Source organism: Trachypithecus francoisi, unplaced genomic scaffold (genome assembly GCF_009764315.1).
Source record: "Trachypithecus francoisi isolate TF-2019V2 unplaced genomic scaffold, Tfra_2.0 Lachesis_group20, whole genome shotgun sequence".
Classification (NCBI taxonomy): Eukaryota; Metazoa; Chordata; class Mammalia; order Primates; family Cercopithecidae; genus Trachypithecus; species Trachypithecus francoisi.
This window is the reverse complement of record NW_022681466.1, coordinates 34,645,378-34,666,635: the sequence shown is the minus strand read 5'-3', so window position 1 is coordinate 34,666,635 and position 21,258 is coordinate 34,645,378. Positions and strand designations below refer to the sequence as shown.

The window sequence follows — 21,258 nt, the reverse complement described above, 5'->3', positions numbered from 1 at the left end:
TAGAATCGGCATTTTCTGTTAAAATAATACCTAAAAAACGAAATCCTTGGCACTGAATCAGTTAATTATTAGTTTTTTTCTGGATCAAAAAAAATCGATGTGAAGTTTTAGCCTTTGTTCCTCTTTTGGGGGACTTTTAATTCTTGGAAATGCAGAAATATTAAACTGTTAAAATAAGTATAGAAGATTTTGAAAAGAATACTTTGATTACTTAGGTTTTTGAAAACTTATGATTAACCATGAAATCTACAATTGTTTCTTTAAACACTAGGTGCACACAAGAGATTTCACAGTTAGGGGAAAAAAGAATTATTTTGTGATACTACAAAAAAAACTCCAAAGTTTGTGATATTCAAAATAACTGCATAGTTTGTGAAACATTTCTCCTCATACAATTATAGCTGTCAGACGTAATTTAAAAAAGATAAAAAGAAATCAGCTGTAACTTCCACCTTTACTGTTAGAAAACACAAAAGAGACATATGAATGCCAATAAGTGAAAAAGAAGAAAATTTAAGAGTTTGTCCATGCTGTCCCCGGGTAATGTCCTCTTTGGCTACAGGTACAGTCTACAGCTAAAGTTAGAAATGAGTTTCAAGTGAACAAAAAATAAAATTGCCCTGGGAGCTAAAATAATGAGATTTCTGGGATATATAGGAAAGAAAAAGCTATACTTGCATTCCAGAAATATAAAAAATGTATCCTAACAGATTAAACACATTATCCAATAAAATAAAAGTTCTTCATAGTTTTAATTTCTAGTAATTCTGAAAAGGGAAATTTTCAACAATCTGATTTGAGAATGTTTTCTCAAGTCTCCGATTTGAGAATTCTTTCTTCTAAAGAAGTCTGTTCATTCACTCAACTAAACTGACATATATTTTCCATAACCACACTAATAAGTCATGATTACTCAGCCTTTGAGGCAGATGTGGTGGTTCCCAGACAAAATGAACATTAACAACTCAGTTTCTTGTCCTTTGTTCATAGTTTAAACTATATTAAGTGATAGGAAACCTCACAAGTTCTATTCAACATTACAGCTTAATGGTTTCTAAATATAACCAATTTGAATGAAAAAATGTTTATATGAAAAATCCAAACAAAAACTAAAAAAAATTTTTGATTAAAAGTTTTAAAAGTTACACAGAATTCAAACTACTTTTAAAGTATATTTTCTAAAAACTACAAGTCTCACTACAATATAGCAAATATGTGTCACATTTTTAACCATACTAAACAAAGAAACAAGAAAGTAAAGACCCAAACAGCTATAGTATTAACTGAAAAGCTTAACTGGATAAAATCTGCCACAGGATATAAAATTTATACATTTACTGAGCAGCAGGTTCCAACTCTTCAGGGAACATGGGTTAAGGATCCTGGTCGATGGCTGAAGGTTTTCTGCCTGAGGACCGGATGAAGTAACGGATACTAGACTCTCATTTCCATAGCAAACAATTAGAAAACTGGACAAAATATATGGGACAATTCTTTTTAGACATTGTACTACAGGCAGTACAGGGCTCTGATTACCAAGAGAAGGGATAAAAATGAAGAAACCATACATTGACTCTGGCTTCTTGTCTGTAGACACATTCCACGCCTGCCAAAAATGCCATGGTCAAAAGAGGAAGAGCCCAAACAAAGCATGTTGCTCTTGCTGAATTGAGAATGAGATTGGGGTTCACGAATTCAGGATTCAGGGAGGCTGAGGCAGTCAGAATTTATGAGGCAGTATACCAGAAAAGAGAAAGCTACACAGAGAGAAAAGAACACTAGAAATCCGCACAGGGGTCCCCTTCAGACTCTGGCACACAAAGCTGCACTGTATGCTAAGGTGAGAACACAAGTCCAGGCAAAAAAACCACCGGGAAAAGAACAATTACTGGGGATTTGTAAACTGACCAATTCCCAGAGTTCACACAGGCCTGGGAAACATCTGTGATCAACCAGCTAGAGTAGACAGACTCAGCATTCAACCCAGAAAGGTCATGCCTGTGTAGGTACGACCTTTCCTTCTGGTCCTAAGGTGAAAGCTACTCTAGTCTAACCCTAATAGGGTTTAAAACAAGTCTTAAAAAGATCAAGCTGATCCACAGGTAACTTAATTGCCCCCTTCACCCTGCCCATACATCAGTGTTCTATAGTGGAAGACAAAATCCACACAAGCAACAATTTAACACTACATATCTAGCATTCAATTAAAAATTACTAGCACTCAATATAATATTACTAGACATGCAAGGCAACAATATATAACTTATAACCAAAAGAAATATTGCTCAATAGAAACAGATGCAGGTTTGATGAAAAATATCAATCCATAGACTTAAGAAACTGAACAAATCCAGTCACGACTGACACAAAGAAAATAAAACATATAAGCTGGGTGCAGTGGCTCACACCTGTAATCCCCGCACTTTCGGAGGCCGAGGTGGGCAGATCATGAGGTCAGGAGTTCGAGACCACCCTGGCCAACATGGTGATACCTATCTCTACTAAAAATACAAAAAATTAGCCGGGCGTGGTGGCAAGTGCATATAATCCCAGCTACTGGGGAGGCTGGGACAGGAGAATCACTTGAACCCAGGAGGCAGAAGTTGCAGTGAGCTGAGATCTCATCACTGGAGGCCAATACAAAAAAAAAAAAGAAAAGAAAAATAAAAAAAAGAAATAAAAAGAAAAGAAAACATATAGGCCGGGCATGGTGGCTCACACCTGTAATCCTAGCACTTTGGGAGGCCAAGGTGGGCAGATCATGAGGTCAGGAGATCGAGACCATCCTGGCCAACATGGTGAAACCCCATCTCTACTAAAAATACAAAAATCAGCTGGGTGTGGAGGCTAAGGCAGGGAAATGGCTTGAACCTGGGAGGTGGAGATTGCAGTGAGCCGTGATGGTGCCACTGCACTCCAGCCTGGCGACAGAGCAAGAAGCCATCTCGAAAAAAGAAAATAAAACATAATCAAACTGCTAAAAATCATCACAATCATGTCATAATGAAATTGCTGTAATTCAATGATAAGAGGAAAAGTCTGAAAAACAATAGAGGAGATAGGCCGGGCGCGGTGGCTCACGCATGTAATCCCAGCACTTTGGGAGGCCGAGGAGGGCTGATCATGAGGTCAGGAGATTGAGACCATCCTGGCTAACGCAGTGAAACCCCGTCTCTACTAAAAATACAAAAAATTAGCCAGGCGTGTTGGCGGGCGCCTGTAGTCCCAGCTACTCGGGAGGCTGAGGCAGGAGAATGGCGTGAACCCGGGAGGTGGAGCTTGCAGTGAGCCGAGATTGTGCCACTGCACTCCAGCCTGGGTGACAGAGCCACTCTGTCTCACAAAAAAAAAAAAAAAATAGAGGAGATAAAAATAACACATTATCTACAGAGAAAAATAGGTCAGACTTTTCATCAGAAATACTATGCAAACCAAAAGACATCAGAATTACTTCTTTAAAGTGTTGAAGAAAAAAATACCTGTGAATCTGGGCCCTAGGGAAAATATATTTCAAAAAAATATATTTCAAAACAGTACTGTGGGTTTATGACATATGAGGAAGTAAAATGCATAAGAAGTAAAATGTATGACAACTAAAGCATAAATTATAAATTTTGGGAGGAGGAAAATAAAGAACACTATTATAAGGTTGTTTGTTACATTATATACAAAATGAGAAAATAATACTTCATTGTTCACCCGGTAAGTTAATGGGGCATATTGCAAACCTTAGGACAACCACAAAATTTTTTTAATTTTTTTTTTTGAGAAAGGGTCCCACCCTGTTGCCCAGGCTGGAGGGCAGTGGTGTGATCACAGCTCACTGGAGTCTTGACTGCCTGGGCTCATAAGATTATACCTCAGCCTCCCGAGTAGCTGGGACCACAGGCATGCATCATTACACCTAACTATACCACTAAAAATTTAAAAAGAAGTAGAACAAACAAGCAAATAAATTCAATACAAAAAAAAAAAAAACCCCACAAAAAAACAAAACAAACCCCCCCGCCCAGTCCAAAAGAAGGCAGAGAAAAAAGAAAAAGGAATAAAAAATTAGATACAACAGTTTGAGGGCAGACTTAAACCCAATCATGTTGATAACTACATTAATTGCAAATGGACCAAACATATGAATTCAGGCAGAGACTGTTAGACTGGATTAGTATATGCTGTCTGTAAGAAACCTACTTTAGGCCGGGCGCGGTGGCTCAAGCCTGTAATCCCAGCACTTTGGGAGGCCGAGACGGGCGGATCACGAGGTCAGGAGATCGAGACCATCCTGGCTAACACGGTGAAACCCCGTCTCTACTAAAAAAATACAAAAAAAACTAGCCGGGCGAGGTAGCGGGCGCCTGTAGTCCCAGCTACTCCGGGAGGCTGAGGCAGGAGAATCGCGTGAACCCGGGAGGCGGAGCTTGCAGTGAGCTGAGATCCGGCCACTGCACTCCAGCCTGGGGGACAGAGCGAGACTCCGTCTCAAAAAAAAAAAAAAAAAAAAAAGAAACCTACTTTAAATATTAAGAACCCAGAAAAGAAAGAGTAAAGAGACGGGAAAAGAAAAACCATTTTAAAAAATCCATAAAAAAGATAAAGTAGCTAAATTGACATTAGACAAAATAGATTTAAGGACAGGGAATATTAGCAGAGATTCACAGGAACATTTCACAATGATAAACGGTCTAATTCTCAGGAAGTCAGACCAATTCTAATTGTGTATACACCCAATAACAGAGTGTGAAAATACATAAAGCAAAAACTGATCACTTGAACTGAGTTTGAGACCAGCCTGGACAACATAGGCAGACCCTCTCTCTACAAAAAATGGAAAAATTAGATGTGGCCAGGTGTGGCGGCTCACACCAGTAATCCCAGCACATTGGGAGGCCTTGGTGGGAGAATCTCTTGAGCCCAGGAGTTTGAGACTATCCTGGGCAACATAGGGAGAACAGAGAAATGAACAAATCCCCAATTATAGCTAGAAATTTTACTTTATTTTAAATTTAATTTTATTTTGAGATGGAGTCTCACTCTGTTGTCTGGGCTGGAGTGCAATGCTGCGATCTCAGCTTACTGCAACCTCTGCCTCCCAGGTTCAAGTGATTCTCCTGCCTCAGCCTCCTGAGTAGCTGGGGTTTCAGGCACCCACCACCACACCCAGCTAATTTTTGTATTTTTGGTAGAGATGGGGTTTCACCATGTTGGTCAGGCTGGTTTTGAACTCCTGACCTCAGGTGATCCACCTGTCTGGGACCACAGGTGCAAGATACCACACGCAACTAATTTTTTTTCTTTTTTTCTTGAGACAGGGTCTCTCATTCCATCACTCAAACTGGAGTGCAGTGGCAAGATCTTGGCTCACTGCAGCCTCAACCTCTCGAGTTCTGGTGATCCTCCCACCTCAGCCTCCTGGGTAGCTGGGACTTCAGGTGTGCACCACCACGCCTGGCTAATTTTTTGTAGAGATGGGGTTTTGCCTGCTGCCCAGGCTAGTCTCTAACTCCTGGGCTCAAGTGATCTATCTGCCTCAAAGTGCTGGGATTACAGGTGTAAGCCAGACCACCCAGCCCAGCTAATTTTTTTTCATTATTTGTAGACAGGTCTCCCTATGTTGCTTAAACTCCTGGGCTCAGGGGATCCTCCTACCAATGCCTCCCAAAGTGCTGGCATTACAGGCATGAGCCAGTGCACCTGGCCCAGATAATTTTTTTCCATTATTTTTAGAGATGGGTCTCCCTATGTTGCCCAGGATAGTCTCAAACTCCTGGGCTCAAGAGATTCTCCCACCAAGGCCTCCCAAAGTGCTGGGATTACTGGTGTAAGCCGCCACACCTGGCCCCATCTAATTTTTCTGTTTTTTTGTAGAGACAGGGTCTGCCTATGTTGTCCAGGCCGGTCTCAAACTTAGTTCAAGGGATCCTCCGGCGTTGGCCTCCCAAAGCACTGGGATTAGATGTGAGCCACCATGCCTGGCACATACATAGTAGAAAACTTCAACATCTATATTTCATTAATTGATAGAACAACTACACTGATAATTGTATGGACACAGAAGATTTGAATAATATAGAAAATACCACCCAACAAGAGCCAAATATATATTATTTTCAAGTACACATGGCATATTTGCCAAGACAGACCATATGCTGTGCTATAAAATGAGTCTGAACACATTTAAAAGGATGTGAAATGTGGCAAGGTAAAGATCAATACAGGGAGTATGTCTTAAAGTGGCAAATAGGCCAGGCAGGTGGCTCACGTCTGTATTCTCGGCACTTTGGGAGGTTGAGGCTGGAGAATCACTGGAGCCCAGGAGTTTTGAGACCAGCCTGGGTAACATGGTGAGACCCTATCTCTTTAAAAAAACAAAAAAAAACCAACAACAAAAAAACGAATTAGCTGGGTATGGTGGTGTACACCTGCAGTCTCAGTTACTTGGGAGGCTGAAGTGGGAGGATTGCTTGAGCCTGGGAGGTCAAGGTCGCTGTGAGCTGAGATCGCACCACTGCACTCCAGCCTGGTCGACAGAGTGAGACCCTGTCTTAAAAAAAAAAAGATAAAGAAAAGTGGCAAATAAAGGCCTGTTTTATTTTTGGTAACTCAGTACAGTTATTCTAGATGAAGTCAAATCAACAAGATAGCTCAGTTATTTTCAACATATTGGACATCTGGATTTGCTTCATTTCAGAGTTCCATATATCTAGTCTCATGAGCTGTATTACATTATATTTTCCAAAGATTGGTAATGGAATAATTTTGCCTTGTCCAGGATAAAAGATGTAGTGCTTGGCTAGGCAAGAGTATGTCTGGGTGAGAGCAAACGATACTTAGATGAAAGGGTAAGATTTCTAATAAGAGCAGATGTAGGTATTTGTCTGTGGAAAAACATATTTTATCTTTTAAAAACTCCTTTTACATATGTTTAAAAAGTTACATTTCCATGATTTACATTCTTTCATGAGTTTTAGTGATTAAAAAAAAACCGAATTGAGATAAGTCTATGTAATCAATTTTTACTCTAGCTTCAAGAATAATGATAAGACACTATTAGTTCTTCTAATTAAGAGAAACTTAGAATTAAAAAAAATTGTCCTAGAAAGGTAAAATTATACAAAATCACATCTCTCTCTTTCCCTCTCTCTCTCCATCCTAATCTGATAGTGAAGAGTTTTAAACAGTTTTCTGATAATAATGTAGTATCTATGTAAGCCCAGAGAAAGAAATTCTTGTGCTACAAACACTAATTAGGGTCCTAGTAAGAAAGGGGTGAATATATTCATACTTTAATTTGTGAAAAAATCATATTAGTAAAATGATAAACTAGTATGTACACTGCTGCTTAAATTTTTTTTTTTTTTGAGACAGAGTCTCGCTCTGTCGCCCAAACTGGAGTGCAGTGGCCGGATCTCAGCTCACTGCAAGCTCCGTCTTTCGGGTTCACGCCATTCTCCTGCCTCAGGCTCCCGAGTAGCTGGGACTATAGGCGCCCGCCACCTCGCCCGGCTAGTTTTTTTTGTATTTTTTAGTAGAGACGGGGTTTCACCGGGTTAGCCAGGATGGTCTCGATCTCCTGACCTTGTGATCCGCCCGTCTCGGCCTCCCAAAGTGCTGGGATTACAGGCTTGAGCCACCGCGCCCGGCCAACTGCTGCTTAATTTTAAGTAAGTAAAACATTTTCTGGATTTTGAACTTTTCAAGTCTTTGGATTTATACTATAGCAGCTTGCTCATGATTTACTATAATTCTTCACACACTTTGTAGCATTTAAAGGATTGAAAAGGTTATACTCATGTCTATGTTTCATCAAGAAAAACAGTATATCATCCAAAAGACCAAAGATAGAATACTGTTGGGTTTACTTTACGGTCCTTTCTTACAGAGACATCTTTTAAAAATGAAAGACCTAAAATGTTCATATTAGTTAATTTATTAGCCTAATTTAGGCAGTATATTTATCAACCAAGATGAAGAATACAACATCACATTAAGATTACAGAATATGTGTTGTGTGTGTATGAGTATTTTTAAGGAAGGCAAGCAGACAAAACAGACAGACATTCTTCCACTCTAGACGGCTCCCTCAGAACTGATAAAACATTCCTAAAGACTGGAGTTGTTTGGACAACATCTGTAATGTCAATTCATAGCCTAATCCATCATCTATACACAGAAGTCAAGTGAGATCCCAAAGGCAAAATTTCCAATTAGTTTTGTCTGGAAAGTTTAGGGCAAAGGTAATAAAATCAAGAATCCTGTGCTGATTCACTGGGAAAACATTTATTTGCCACACTTCTTCACTAAGGAACAAAAGCAGTCAGTGGTTAGTCTGGAATGTGATTCATTAGGAATATCTGGGTGACAAACAAACAAAAGAAGATGACAAATCATTGTTTGTATGACTTGCAAAACCTTTGTTTTCTTTCAAGGGACTTCAGAAACCCTTTTGCAAACACAGAAATTCTCCTCAGAATTTTTTAAATCATTGTTTTTATCATTAGAGTAAAAAAACAAGGTTCTAATCTACAGCAAATAAATCTAGAAGGCTAGAGTGTAAAACATCAATTTCCAATGGGCACTGACAAGTTTAACCAGTGTTTATATTCTTTTTGTGAGGAAGGTCCCAAGTTATGCCTCTGGTCTCTCTTTACAAAATGCAGTAAAGGCTGGGAACAGTGTCTCACGTTTGTAATCTTAACACTTTGAGAGGCTGAGGCAGCAGGATCACTTGAGCCCAGCAGTTCAAGACTAGCCCGGACAACACAGTGAAATTCTGTCTCTACTAAGAAAAAATATTAGCCCAGTGTAGTGGCATATGCCTGTAGTCCCAGCTACTTGGGAGGCTGAGATGGGAGGACCACTTGATACCAGGAGTTCAAGGTTGCAGTGAGCTATGATCATGCCACTGCACTCCAGCCTGAGTGACAGAGCAAGACCCTGTCTAAAAACAAAAACAAAAACCAAAACAAAAAACCAAAAACCAAAACAAAAAACAAAGAAACAAACTGTCAAAAAGCAGGAACCTGGGCATGTATTAATGTGGATTTCAGTTTTCTACATCTGTTGGTAAATTACTGTTGGTAACTTCTATCTCATCTCCTTTGTTTAACAAAAAGCCTAATAATGACAGTTACCTAGGTCATAGGGTAGAAATATGAGATTATACTATAAAAGTGCAAGTATAAAATTGCTGGACAAAACAAAAGAAATATGAACTCGACAGTATTAGTTCATGCTCCAAGTTATAAGGTACTGTCTTTGAAGCTATTTTTATTATGTTGAATTAATCCATATTAAAAGGTACGTTTGGCCAGGCGTGGTGGCTCATGCCTGTAATCCCAGCAGTTTGGGAGGCCCAGGCGGGCGGATCACTCGAGGTCAGGAGTTCGAGACCAGCCTGGCCAACATTGTGAAACCCTGCCTCTACTAAAAACACAAAAAATTAGCCAGGCGTGGTGACGCATACTTGTAGTCCCAACTACTCAGGAGACTGAGGCAGGAGAATCGCTTGTACATGGGAGACGGAGTTTGCAGTGAGCCAAGATCACGCCATTGCACTCTAGCCTAGGTGACAGAGTGAGTCTCCATCTAAAAACCAAAAGAAAAAGAAAAAGAAAAAGAAAAAAAGGCATGTTTCGCCTTTGTTCTCTAGACCCAAGCAACTTTTGATCATACAGTTGACTGAAGTATTCAGGAGAAATGAACTATATGAGAGTGCTGTTAAAAAAAGTGGGGGCTAGTATAAATTGTTTAAAATGTATGCCCAACAACAAATTTAAGCTAAACTAAATTTTCTTGTCTTTCATTTAAGCATACATTAATACACTTAAGGGCAGGAAGTTACCCAGTCTGTGCATAGCCCTTTTCCTTGGCAAAAACCCAGCCCAATGTCCTGAAGACCTTGGTTTCTTCTTTTGATGTGGTGATGCTCAGCAGAGTTAATATATGAGTCATTCCTTAGGGAAAGACAGAGAGAAGAGCTTTCATGCCTTCATCAAACAAAAGGCAAATAGATTTTTTTCTAAGAAGGGTCTGTTGGTCTTCCTGAAACAGCACTGAGTCACTGCATGCTTACAGCCATAGTTGTAAGTGTCTGGTATCAAGTCATACCAGAGCCTTAACTTTTGGTAATTTCTTTTTTGTCTTAAAAGGAGGATAGACAAGTGAGCAATAAAGGAATATTCAGAAGTCAAGCTGAATTGATAGGGAAGAAGCTGGCTAACAATTTTTTTTTAAAAGAATGATTCCACTTTATGGTATTAACAACTACTACAATATTTCACTTACTGAAACTATTTCACTATTTTATTTCAACCCATATCAATGCAGTTTTCCAAATAATATTTACTTTCAGCAATAGCCAAGAGTCAAAAAATATCAGAAATGTCTATACCTAAGGAAAAAACAGCTTTTAAAAAGCGCAGAATACTATACAGTACTTCTTTCTTAGGGTGCCATGTACAGAGGAGGTTATAAATATGAAAAAGCAATTAAGACGTCAGATTTTTAAAATGTATAATTTTTTTTTGTTTTCTTTTTAGTCATCAATTGACCTGCACTTCAGGGTAAATGTACAATTTTTAACACATATTTTAATAATGAAAGAATCCCAAACTTTAAAGCAGAAACAGGCCTCTAAATCTTACACAGGGGCACATATCTCACAACTTTCTTTGTATCTAATTGATAACAAAGAGTCAAGTTTTTTCTATAATAATGGTCATATGAAACAAATGGCTCACAGATATCATTCAAAGGATAACTCCTTGATGTTACAGCTTCTAATAAAACCTGATCTGTTCTACAATGTAACTGAATAGTTCCCAACTTTTCTACTTCCAAACTGCTTCTAGAAAGTAAAACTCTAACACTTAAAACATGAGAAAATCCAATGGTTAAAATATATGGCAAACAGAAAAATTGTAAAATATATTCAGCCTTCTACTTATAGCTAAATATTTGGGTATCTTTTTAAATTATAAAATGATTGTCGATAGTTTTTCTTCTCTTTACAATTCTTTGTCTAGAAGCTGGGCTTGATTGAAAGGGATAGAGGGCTTTGCGAAGCCTTTTGCCAGGAAACTGCTCCACCTAGTGTCAAAAACTGTACATCACATTATATAGGAGAGTAAATTGTAGCTGATGGACTCCTTTGCTATTAAGAACAGTCTTTGGCCGGGCGCGGTGGCTCAAGCCTGTAATCCCAGCACTTTGGGAGGCCGAGACGGGCGGATCACGAGGTCAGGAGATCGAGAGACCATCCTGGCTAACATGGTGAAACCCCGTCTCTACTAAAAATACAAAAAACTAGCCGGCGAGGTGGCGGGCGCCTGTAGTCCCAGCTACTTGGGAGGCTGAGGCAGGAGAATGGCGTGAACCCCGCAGGCGGAGCTTGCAGTGAGCCGAGATTGCGCCACTGCACTCCAGTCTGGGCGACAGAGCGAGACTCCGCCTCAAAAAAAAAAAAAAAAAAAAAAAGAACAGCCTTTATAAATCCTTAATGTTACATACAGTTTACAAATGGTTCTTTAATCATCTTTTTGTCTGGTAACTTGATGAATCATAATGTACATGCATATAAGGAGCATGTCCAGAACACATTTCTCATAGTCAAGTACCGAAGTTCCTGTTTTTGTTAACCTGGTTAATTACAGAATTATGAATCATATTTCTCTGTTAGTGGGGAATAATTACAAGGTAGCTACGGAAATAACCCCATCACTTCTCCTAATTGTGTACAACATCTACACCTTTTTTTGTTCTTGAGACAGGGTCTCATTCTGTCGCCCAGGCTAGACTGCAGTGGCGCGATCATAGCCTCCTTGGCTCAAGCGATTCTCCAACCTTGGCTTCAACCTCCACCCGAGTAGCTGGGACTACAGGAGCATGCCACTATACCTGGCTAATTAAAAAATTTTTTTTGTAGAGACGGGGTCCCACTAGGTTGCCCAGGCTGGTCTGGTCTTGAACTCCTGACCTCAAGTGATCCTCCTGCCTTGGTCTCCCAAAGTGCTGGGAATACAGGTGCGAGCCATTGCACCTGGCCTATGCTTTTTAGAAATAAATTTTATTGTGCATAATTGAGGCTTACAATATGATGCTATAGTATACATACAGATAACAAAATGGTTATACTATAGTAAAGCAAATTAATATGTCTATCATCTTACATAGCTACTTTTTAAAAATAAGAACAGCTAAAAATCTACTTAACAAAAATCCCTAATCCATTATAATTTCACAACTGTGGTACCTTAGATCTTTGGAAATGTTCATCCTACACATGACATCTAAACTTAATCCATAAGTTATTTATTCCTCAAAATGGTTGCAATCTTGTAAAATCTGGTATTTAAGAAGAATTGAACATACCAATGGTTACATGAAACTGGAACCAAATCTTCCTGTCATCAGACAGCTCATTTGGAAGAAATTCATCTGCTTTTCCCTTCATAAAAAGCATTTTTTTTACTCTTAATTTTTTTTTATACAACTCAAGCATATGCACAACTATATTCTTTTCTAAAGCATCATGTTAAACCTGTTATTTCTTGATCAAGAAGACAGAAATGATAGTACTTATTTGGCAAATGGGTGAACCAAATACACAGATGTCATACAAAAATCCTTAGAAGACAGCTAGCTCTAATTAAGGGTCCCAGGTTCAAAATGTCTCTTCTGGGGTACTACTGTCATTCAATGAGTTACAGCAGGGGTTAACAAACTACAAACTGCAGACCAAATCCAGCCTGCTACCTCTTTTTATGAATAAAGTTTTACCGGAAAACGAACACATTCATTCATTTATGTACTGTCTGTAATTGCTTTCTCATTACAATGACAGATCTGAGTAGTTGCACAGAGACTGGATAGCCCACGATGTGTAAATAGCTACAGATCTGACCTTTTACAGAAAAAGTGAGGCTGGATACAGTGGCTCATGCCTGTAATCCCAGCACTTTGGGAGGCTGAGGTGAGAGGATCTCTTGAGTCCAAGAGTTTGAGAACAGTCTGGGCAACATGGAGAGACCCCGTTTCTACCCCTAAAAAACAAAAAACAGCTAGGTGTAGTGGTGCACACCTGTAGTCCCAGATACTTGGGAGGCTGAGGTGGGAGGATCTCTTGAGCCCAGGAGGTTGAGGCTACAGTGGGCCATATTCATGCCACTGTACTCCAGCCTAGGCAACAGAGAGAAACTCTGTCTCAAAAAAGAAACGAAGATAAAAGAAAACGAAAAAGAGAAAGTACGCTCTCTAGCCCTGGGTTAGACCTTTTTTTTTTTTTTTTGAGACAGAGTTTTGCTCTTGTTGCCCAGACTGGAGTACAGGGGAGCAGTCTCAGCTCACTGCAACCACCGCCTCCTGGATTCAAGCGATTCCCCTGCCTCAGCATCTCCCGAGTAGCTGGGATAACAGGTATGTGCCACCATGCCTGGCTAATTTTCTTTTTTTTTTTTTGAGATGGGGTTTTGCTCTTGTTGCCCCCCATTCAAACAATTATCCCGCCTCAGCCTCCCGAGTAGCTGGGATTACAGGCGCCACCCCTCCCCCCACCACGCCCAGCTACATTTTTGGATTTTTAGTAGAGACAGGGTTTCACTATGTTGGCCAGGCTGGTCTCAAACTCCTGACCTCAGGTGATCCACCCACTGCAGCCTCCCAAAGTGCTGGAATCACAGGCATAAGCCACCGCACCGGTCTAGACCATTATTAAGGTAGAAATTTTGACTCACAAAAACAGGCTGCACAGAGATGAACCAAAGAGGTCAACAGCAGCTATGTTCTCTTTATGCAAACATTAACTTATTATTCTTACTCGGGATATAATTTCCGCTGCATGAGAGAATAAATAAGCATTCCTAATCACTCATGTACCAGATCTTCTAAAAGGAAACCTGAATGTTTGCTAAGACTAAAATAAATCTGTCAATGGATTTTGGGGAATCAATATGCAATAAAAGAGAGCTTAAAAAATGCTATCTTGGAAAAATCTGCCAGCCCCAGAAGCTTCTTTGCACCTAATCTACATATAAACTCAAATAAGGTAAATGAATGAAATTTGTAACTTGCACTACTTGCTGGGAAAGTTTGTTCAAGGCAGATAGCAAATAAATGAACAAAAATATGCCTGCATAAGAACTAAAAACAGAGGAAATGCAGTTTACAAATGCTATTAATTTCTAATTTCAAAGTACAATATACCTCACTATAAAGATAAACCAGAGACATAAGCATATTAGTATATGTTGAATAAAATGATTTTAAAAATCACTCATTGTGGGATGGGCGTGGTGGCTCACGCCTGTAATCCCAGCACTTTGGGAGGCCGAGGTGGGTGGATTACCTGAGGTCAGGAGGTCGAGGCCAGCCTGGCCAACATGGTGAAACCCCATCTCTACTAAAAATACAAAAATTAGCCAGGTGTGGTGGTGGACACCTGCAATCTCAGCTACTTGGGAGGGTGAGGCAAGAGAATCGCTTGAACCCAGGAGGCAGAGGTTGCAGTGAGCCGAGCTGGCACCACTGCACTCCAGCCTGGGCAACAAGAGCGAAACTCCATCTCAAAAAAAAAAAAAAAAAAACACTCATTGCGCCTATTTTTTGTTTAAATTTAAGTAAACTGAATGCAAAGAGCATAATGTTTACACAGCAAGAAGTAGATGCACTTTTATTTGCTGGAGAAATAAAATGTACTGATATTTAATATAAAACTATTATGCAAATTAAGAAAAAGCTATATATAGATTAGGTCATTTTTCATCAACTGTCACAAATAAGACTCAGATGTCAGGAACAGACTGTTTTGCCAATAAAAGAAGTCCAGTTATTCTATCTCTCTTCTCATAGGCTTTGCAAAGATTCTATTTTACATTAATATATCTAACATATATTTGTCAAGCATCTATTATTGAGTACTAGGCTCTGTTCTAGACAGCTGGAATACAACAGTGAGTTAAGTAGAGGTAATGTAAAACCTAGGATGATTTTATTTTCCTCCAGACAAGTTTGCTTCTAGTGGGTAGATGGGCTGGGCCACTTACAATTCTAAGCAGACAATAAGAGTAGGCAGGGCATGGTGGTTCATGCCTGTGATCACAGCACTCTGGGAGGTTGACGGGGCTGATCACCTGAAGTCAGGAATTCGAGACCAGCCTGGCCAACATGCTGAAACCCCGCCACTACTAAGACTACAAAAACTAGCCAGGTGTGGTGGTGCATGCCTGTAATCCCACCTACCTGGGAGGCTGAGACATAAGAATCACTTGAACCCAGGAGGTGGAGGTTGCAGTGAGCTGAGATCACACCACTGCACTCCAGTTTGGGTGACAGAGCAAGACTCTGCCTCGAAAAAAAAAAAAAAAAATTAAACTTGAGCTTCAGTACCCGTGAAGTTTCTTTTATCTAGTTCATCACTTCTTTTAAAGTGTGGCTCTTTAGAGTTCAAATTCAAAGCCTGCAGGTTAATCAGGGCCTATCCTTGGTCAGTCTCTCTTTTTTGGGTTTCCTGTATAACTTAGATCTTAGTCTTATAATTCTTTTACTCTCTTCTAACTCTATGATACCTTTAAACATATATTAACAAATTTATCAGCTGGCCGTGGTGGCTCACGCCTACAGGCACTTTCGGAGACTGAGGTAGGCGGATCATGAGGTCAGGAGTTCAAGGCCAGCCTGACCAACATGGTGAAACCCCATCTCTACTAAAAATACAAAAATTAGCTGGGTGGTAGTGGCATGCGCCTGTAACCCCAGCTACTTAGGAAGCTGAGGCAGGAGAATCACTTCAGCCTGGGAGGCAGAGGTTGTGGTGAGCCGAGATTGTGTCACTGCACTCTAGCCTGGGCGACAGAGTGAGACTCTATCTCAAAAAAAAAAAAAAAGGAAAGAAAAAACAAAAAATCGGGGTCTTGCTTTGTTGCCCAGGCTTGTCTTAAACTCCTTGCATCAAGTCTCCCAGTGTGCTGGGATTACAGACATAAGCTGGCCATAAAGGCAGACTATTAACTGCTGAACTAATTAATTAATGAATGCGAAAAACTATTAAGAAATGCCCTTTTTACTTACATGCGTAAACTCGTTTTAGGCAGGCATGAATACAGGTAAATAACAGAATACGTCTCCTAGCTTAGTAGAGCCATTTGATGGCTTGGTTTTTGGGTGAAGTTGCTCTACACACATATATTTATCCAGAATAGAAACTGCAAATATAATACAGTATATTGGCTGTATTAGCAATGCCACCTAGTGGCAGCCAAACATAGATATATTTTTTTAAAAAGTTCTAGAAGAATGGTTCTTTAACATTTCACAGTCTTTGGAGAATCAGATGAACACTATAGGCTCTTTCTTGCTAGAAAAAAAGCTTATTTGCAATGATATAGAACAAGTATAGTGCTTTGGGAAACTAACAGGCCTCCTGAAACCCACTTTTTAACTATTAAAATTAATAGAACAAACCAAGTAACCCAGTAGCCCAACCAACACATAATACATGGGCAGAAAAAATTTATTTACTTCCCCTTCATCTCCTCCTTTCTGGTTAGCAACCACTATTCCTGCATAAACAGTATCTTAACTTGTCCCTCTGGGCTAGGTACTTGGTCTCTGCAAATTACTCAATTCACACTTTACTCAAACCAATTTACAAAACTTAATGGTTAGTAATTTTTCCCTGATGATTTTCATTAAATTTAATGATCAAATAAACACTAACTTTTACTTGTAACATTTAAAGAAGTGATGAGGACTTCTAAGATATTGCCAGGCATATTGACTCACGCCTGTAATCTCAGCACTTTGGGAGGCTGAGGCAGGTGAATCACCTGAGGCCAGGAGTTCAAGACCAGCCTGGCCAACATGGCAAAATCCTGTCTCTACTAAAAATACTATTAGCTGGGCGTGGTGGTACACACCTGTAATTCCAGCTACTTGGGAGGCTGAGGCACTAGAATTGCTCAAACCCGGGAGGCGGTGGTTGCAGTGAGCCGAGATCACACCACTGCACTCCAGCCTGGGTGTCAGAGCGAGATGTTGTCTCAATAAATAAATAAAAAAATATATAAATGTAAATGAAATTGTTTACAGATAAACTTAAGATAAATTCTCCATTTTAAAGCCAAACACGCAGGTATCTAATATTTTAGGAAATTTAGTAAGTCTTTTAGGTGACTAGTACACAACTAATTATAATTTACTAAATGATATTTCCAAAAAAGATACCTTACACACTCTAGGAATCATTCATTCTAAACACAAATTTCAAAAACCTAATTGGGAAATTTTGCCTATTCAGAAAAAAAATTTCATATTTCACTTTTAAGTTATGATTTCCAGTAAAGACAGCCATAATAAATAATGAATTACATTTTTTCTGTCTGTTAAAATTGGTTTCTTTTTCACCACAAACTATTGTCAAAAGGAGGCCCATATTTCTCACGAGACTACTCTCCCAATGTGATCATTTATTCTCTTTGTTGAGGGTTAGTTATATGGGTATATGGCAGAGGTGCCTGTTTCATCAGCACAAAACAGAATACGAGAATGTCACATTTCCCTAAGAGAGGGATTATGTTAAGCCTGGAAAATGAAAGTAAGTAAGTGTAATTAGGACATCCTAAACACAACTGCATTTCCTACATACAAAAGAAAAGAAATAGTGCCCAATAAGGATAAAACTCTGTTGATCACTAATCAGCAAGAAAATGGTATAAGCTTAAAAAAATCTAACCAGAGATTATTTGAAATTGTTTCTATTAAGTAAAAACCCAGATCAAATTTTGAAACTTTTGACTCTGCTTTGCTTCTGATTTATTTTACTGTTTTCTATAATTGCCAAAGTTCACAAGTAAATAGTTTACACTTATTAATTAAAATTTTTACACTCGCTATTGTTTATTGACTAGCTTGGCTCTTGGGAGGACTAAGTGAGATAATTCATTTAAAGTGATGCTCACAGAGCCTACCACCTAGTAAACATTCAATAAATGTTAGCTGTCTGTCAGTCAGGATAAGTTAGGTTATGACGTAATAACAAACAACACAAAGATCTCAAACAACAGCTATCACTTATGCTCACATTTCATTGGTCAAAGCAAATAATATGGCTGGAGTTCAGTAAGGTAGGGATGAAAAATCTTCACATAAGAATGGGTATCACAAAATGGCTACCAAACATGAGTAAAAATAAAAGAACTGACCAGCTAGTATTAGCATGAGTATGACAATGATGTTTGCCTTTTTTGTTGTTAGTAGTGCTTAACCTCTTACAAACTGATTTCCACCCCCACCAGTCAATTAAAAAATAAAGACCAGTGATAGCTTTTGTTTTCCTTTTGCTTCTCTGCAAATTAAATTTTATAAATGCTCTTTCTTCTTCATTCTCCCTGTTAAACCCAGGGGATCCTAAATGGAAGTCAGGATCAAAAAGGTGTAAGAACTAAAGGTCATTTGGTTAAATAGAAATGGCATATACTAGATTTTTCTTTAAATTTCTTTTATATTTAACAGATTTCTCCTCAAGCTTCTAAATATTGGATTTCTTTCCTTCCTTCCTTCCTTTTCTTCTTTCTTTCATCTCTCTCTTTCCTTCTCTCTCTCTTTTTTTTTTTTCTGGTAGAGATGGGGTCTCATTATGTTGCCCTGGCAGGTCTTGAACTCCTGGTCTCAACCAGGGATCCTTCCTTGGCCTCTCAAAGTGCTGAGATTACAGGCATGAGCCACCATGCCCGGCCTTTATTTCTTTTTTAAATATTGGCCTTTTTTTTTTTTTTTTTTGAGACGGAATTTTGCTCTCATTGCCCAGGCTGGAGTGCAGTGGTGCAATCTTGGCTCACTGCAACCTCCACCTCCCGGGTTCAAGTGATTCTCCTGCCTCAGCCTCCTGAGTAGCTGGGATTACAGGCGCCTGCCACCACGCCCAGCTAATTTCTTGCATTTTTAGTAGAGACTAGTTTCATCATGTTGGTTAGGCTGGTCTCAAACTCCTGACTTCAGGTGATCCACCCGCCTCGGCCTCCCAAAGTGCAGAGATTACAGGCGTGAGCCACCGCACCTGGTCAAATATTGGCTTTCCAGACACTGTCATCTGAAACAGGGGGTTCTGGGGGACAAAATCCAACAGATTAATGATTAAAAAATAAAAATAAAAACCTCAGCAAACTTGGAATAGAGGGGTACTTCCTCAACTTGGTAAATAATATGTACAAAAATCTACAGCTAACATCATACTTAAGGGTGAGAAACTAGAGGCTTTCCCGTTAAGGTTGGGAACAAGGCAGTATGGCCCTTCCATGACTCCTCTTCAACATTATTTTGAAAACCTAGCCAATGCAATAAGACAAGAAAGGCAATAACATGTATACAGATTGGGAAGGTAGAAAAACTGTCATTGTTCACAGACGACATAATTATCTATGCAGAAAATCCTAAGGAATCATCAACAAAGTCTTGGAACTATTAAGCAATTACAGCAAGGTTGCAGGATATAAGGTTAGCAAACAATCTTAAACAAGCCAAGTTTTTTCCACATATTAGTAATTAATACTCATGTTCTATCAATAGAGTATATATTAATACTCATGATCTATCAGAAAATATATTTATATATATTTATAAATATAGCATATATATATAGCAGTTTTTAAAAAAATAATTGCCAAACATGGGAACAAACAAGATATCCTTCAATAAGTGAATGGATACACAAACTGGTGGTACATCCATACAGTTGAATGTTATTAAATAGTGATGAAAGGAAATGAGGTATCAAACCAGAAAAAGACAAAGAAAAACCTTAAATGTATATTGCAAAGTTAAAAAGGTCGGTCAGAAAAGGATCATACCCTGTAATTCCAACTATAGTGTCTTGTGGAAAAGGCAAAACTATAGAAACAGTAAAAATATCAGTGGTTGTGAAAGGTTTAGGGGCAGCTGGGGAAATGAAAAAAACAGGTGAAGCACAGGGCATCTTTAAGAAAGTGAAACTATTCTGAACTATTCTGTATGATACTATAGGTATACACATGACATTATGCGTTTGTCAAAACCCATAGACCTGTATAACACAAAGAGCAGATCCCATAAACTATGGGTTTTAGTTAACAATGTATCAGTATTGGTTCCTCAATTGTAACAAATAAATTACAGTAATATAAGATGTTAATAATAGAGGAAACTGTGTGGTGGGGAAAGGTGTATGGCAGTGGTCCCCAACCTTTTTGGCACCAGGAACCAGTTTCGTGGAAGACAAGTTTTCCATAGACTTGTGGACGTGGGGGACGGTTTTGGGATAAAACTGTTCCACCTCAGATTACCAGGCATTAGATTCTCATAAGGAGCATGCAACCTAGATCCCTCGTATGCTCAGTTCACAATAAGATTCAAGATCCTATGAGAATCCGATGCTGCTGCTGATCTAACAGGAGGTAAAGCTCAGGCAGTAATTGAGTGATAGGGAGCGGCTGCAAATACAGATGAAACTTCACTTGCTTGCCAGCCTACTGGCTCACCTACTGCTGTGTGGCCTGGTTCCTAACAGGCCAGGGACCAGTACCGGTTTGTGGCCCAGGGATTAGGGACCCTTGGTGAATTGGAACCCTCTATCTTTTCTGCTCACTTTTTCTGTAAACCTAAAACTACACTAAACAATAAAGCCTATTATTATTATTATTGTTATTATTTTTGTTTTCGAGACATGGTCTCGCTCTGTTTCCCAGGCTAAAGTGCAGTGGTGCAATCATAGTTCACTGTGACCTTGAGCTTCTGAGCTCAAGCAATCCTCCCTCCTTAGCCTCCCAAGGAGCTAGGACCACAGGCACATGCTACCATACCCAGTTAATTTTTGTCTTTTATTTATTTATGTGTTTTTTAGAAATGGGGTCTTGCTAGGTCTGGTCTTGAACCCATGGTCTCAAGCAATCCTCCTGCCTTGGCCTCCCAAAGCACTGGAAGCATAGGAATGAGCCACTGTGCCCAGCTCTAATAATTTTTTGTTTTGTTTTGTTTTGTAAGCATTCTTTTTTTTTTTTTTTTTTTTTGAGACGGAGTCTTGCTCTGTCGCCCAGGCTGGAGTGCCGTGGCCGGATCTCAGCTCACTGCAAGCTCCGCCTCCCGGGTTTACGCCATTCTCTCGCCTCAGCCTCCCGAGTAGCTGGGACTACAGGCGCCCGCCATCTCGCCCGGCTAATTTTTTGTATATTTTAGTAGAGACGGGGTTTCACCGTGTTAGCCAGGATGGTCTCGATCTCCTGACCTCGTGATCCGCCC

General features: G+C 39.5%; 1 protein-coding gene across 3 annotated transcripts in view; it reads right to left on the bottom strand.

Annotated features, from left to right (window-relative positions):
* The window catches only part of VMP1 (vacuole membrane protein 1), a 144,912-nt gene that overhangs the window by 87,256 nt on the left and 36,398 nt on the right, over positions 1-21,258 (bottom strand). The window contains exon 1 of one of the 3 annotated variants that reach the window (XM_033183715.1): positions 1,569-1,637. The exons of 1 other annotated variant lie outside the window; for it this stretch is intronic. In XM_033183715.1, the coding sequence (XP_033039606.1) occupies positions 1,569-1,622 (54 nt within the window). In that variant the 5' untranslated portion in view covers positions 1,623-1,637. Of the gene's footprint in view, positions 1-1,332; positions 1,471-1,568; positions 1,638-21,258 lie in introns of those variants that run through there. One more of the 3 variants, XM_033183716.1, reaches the window with a different exon arrangement.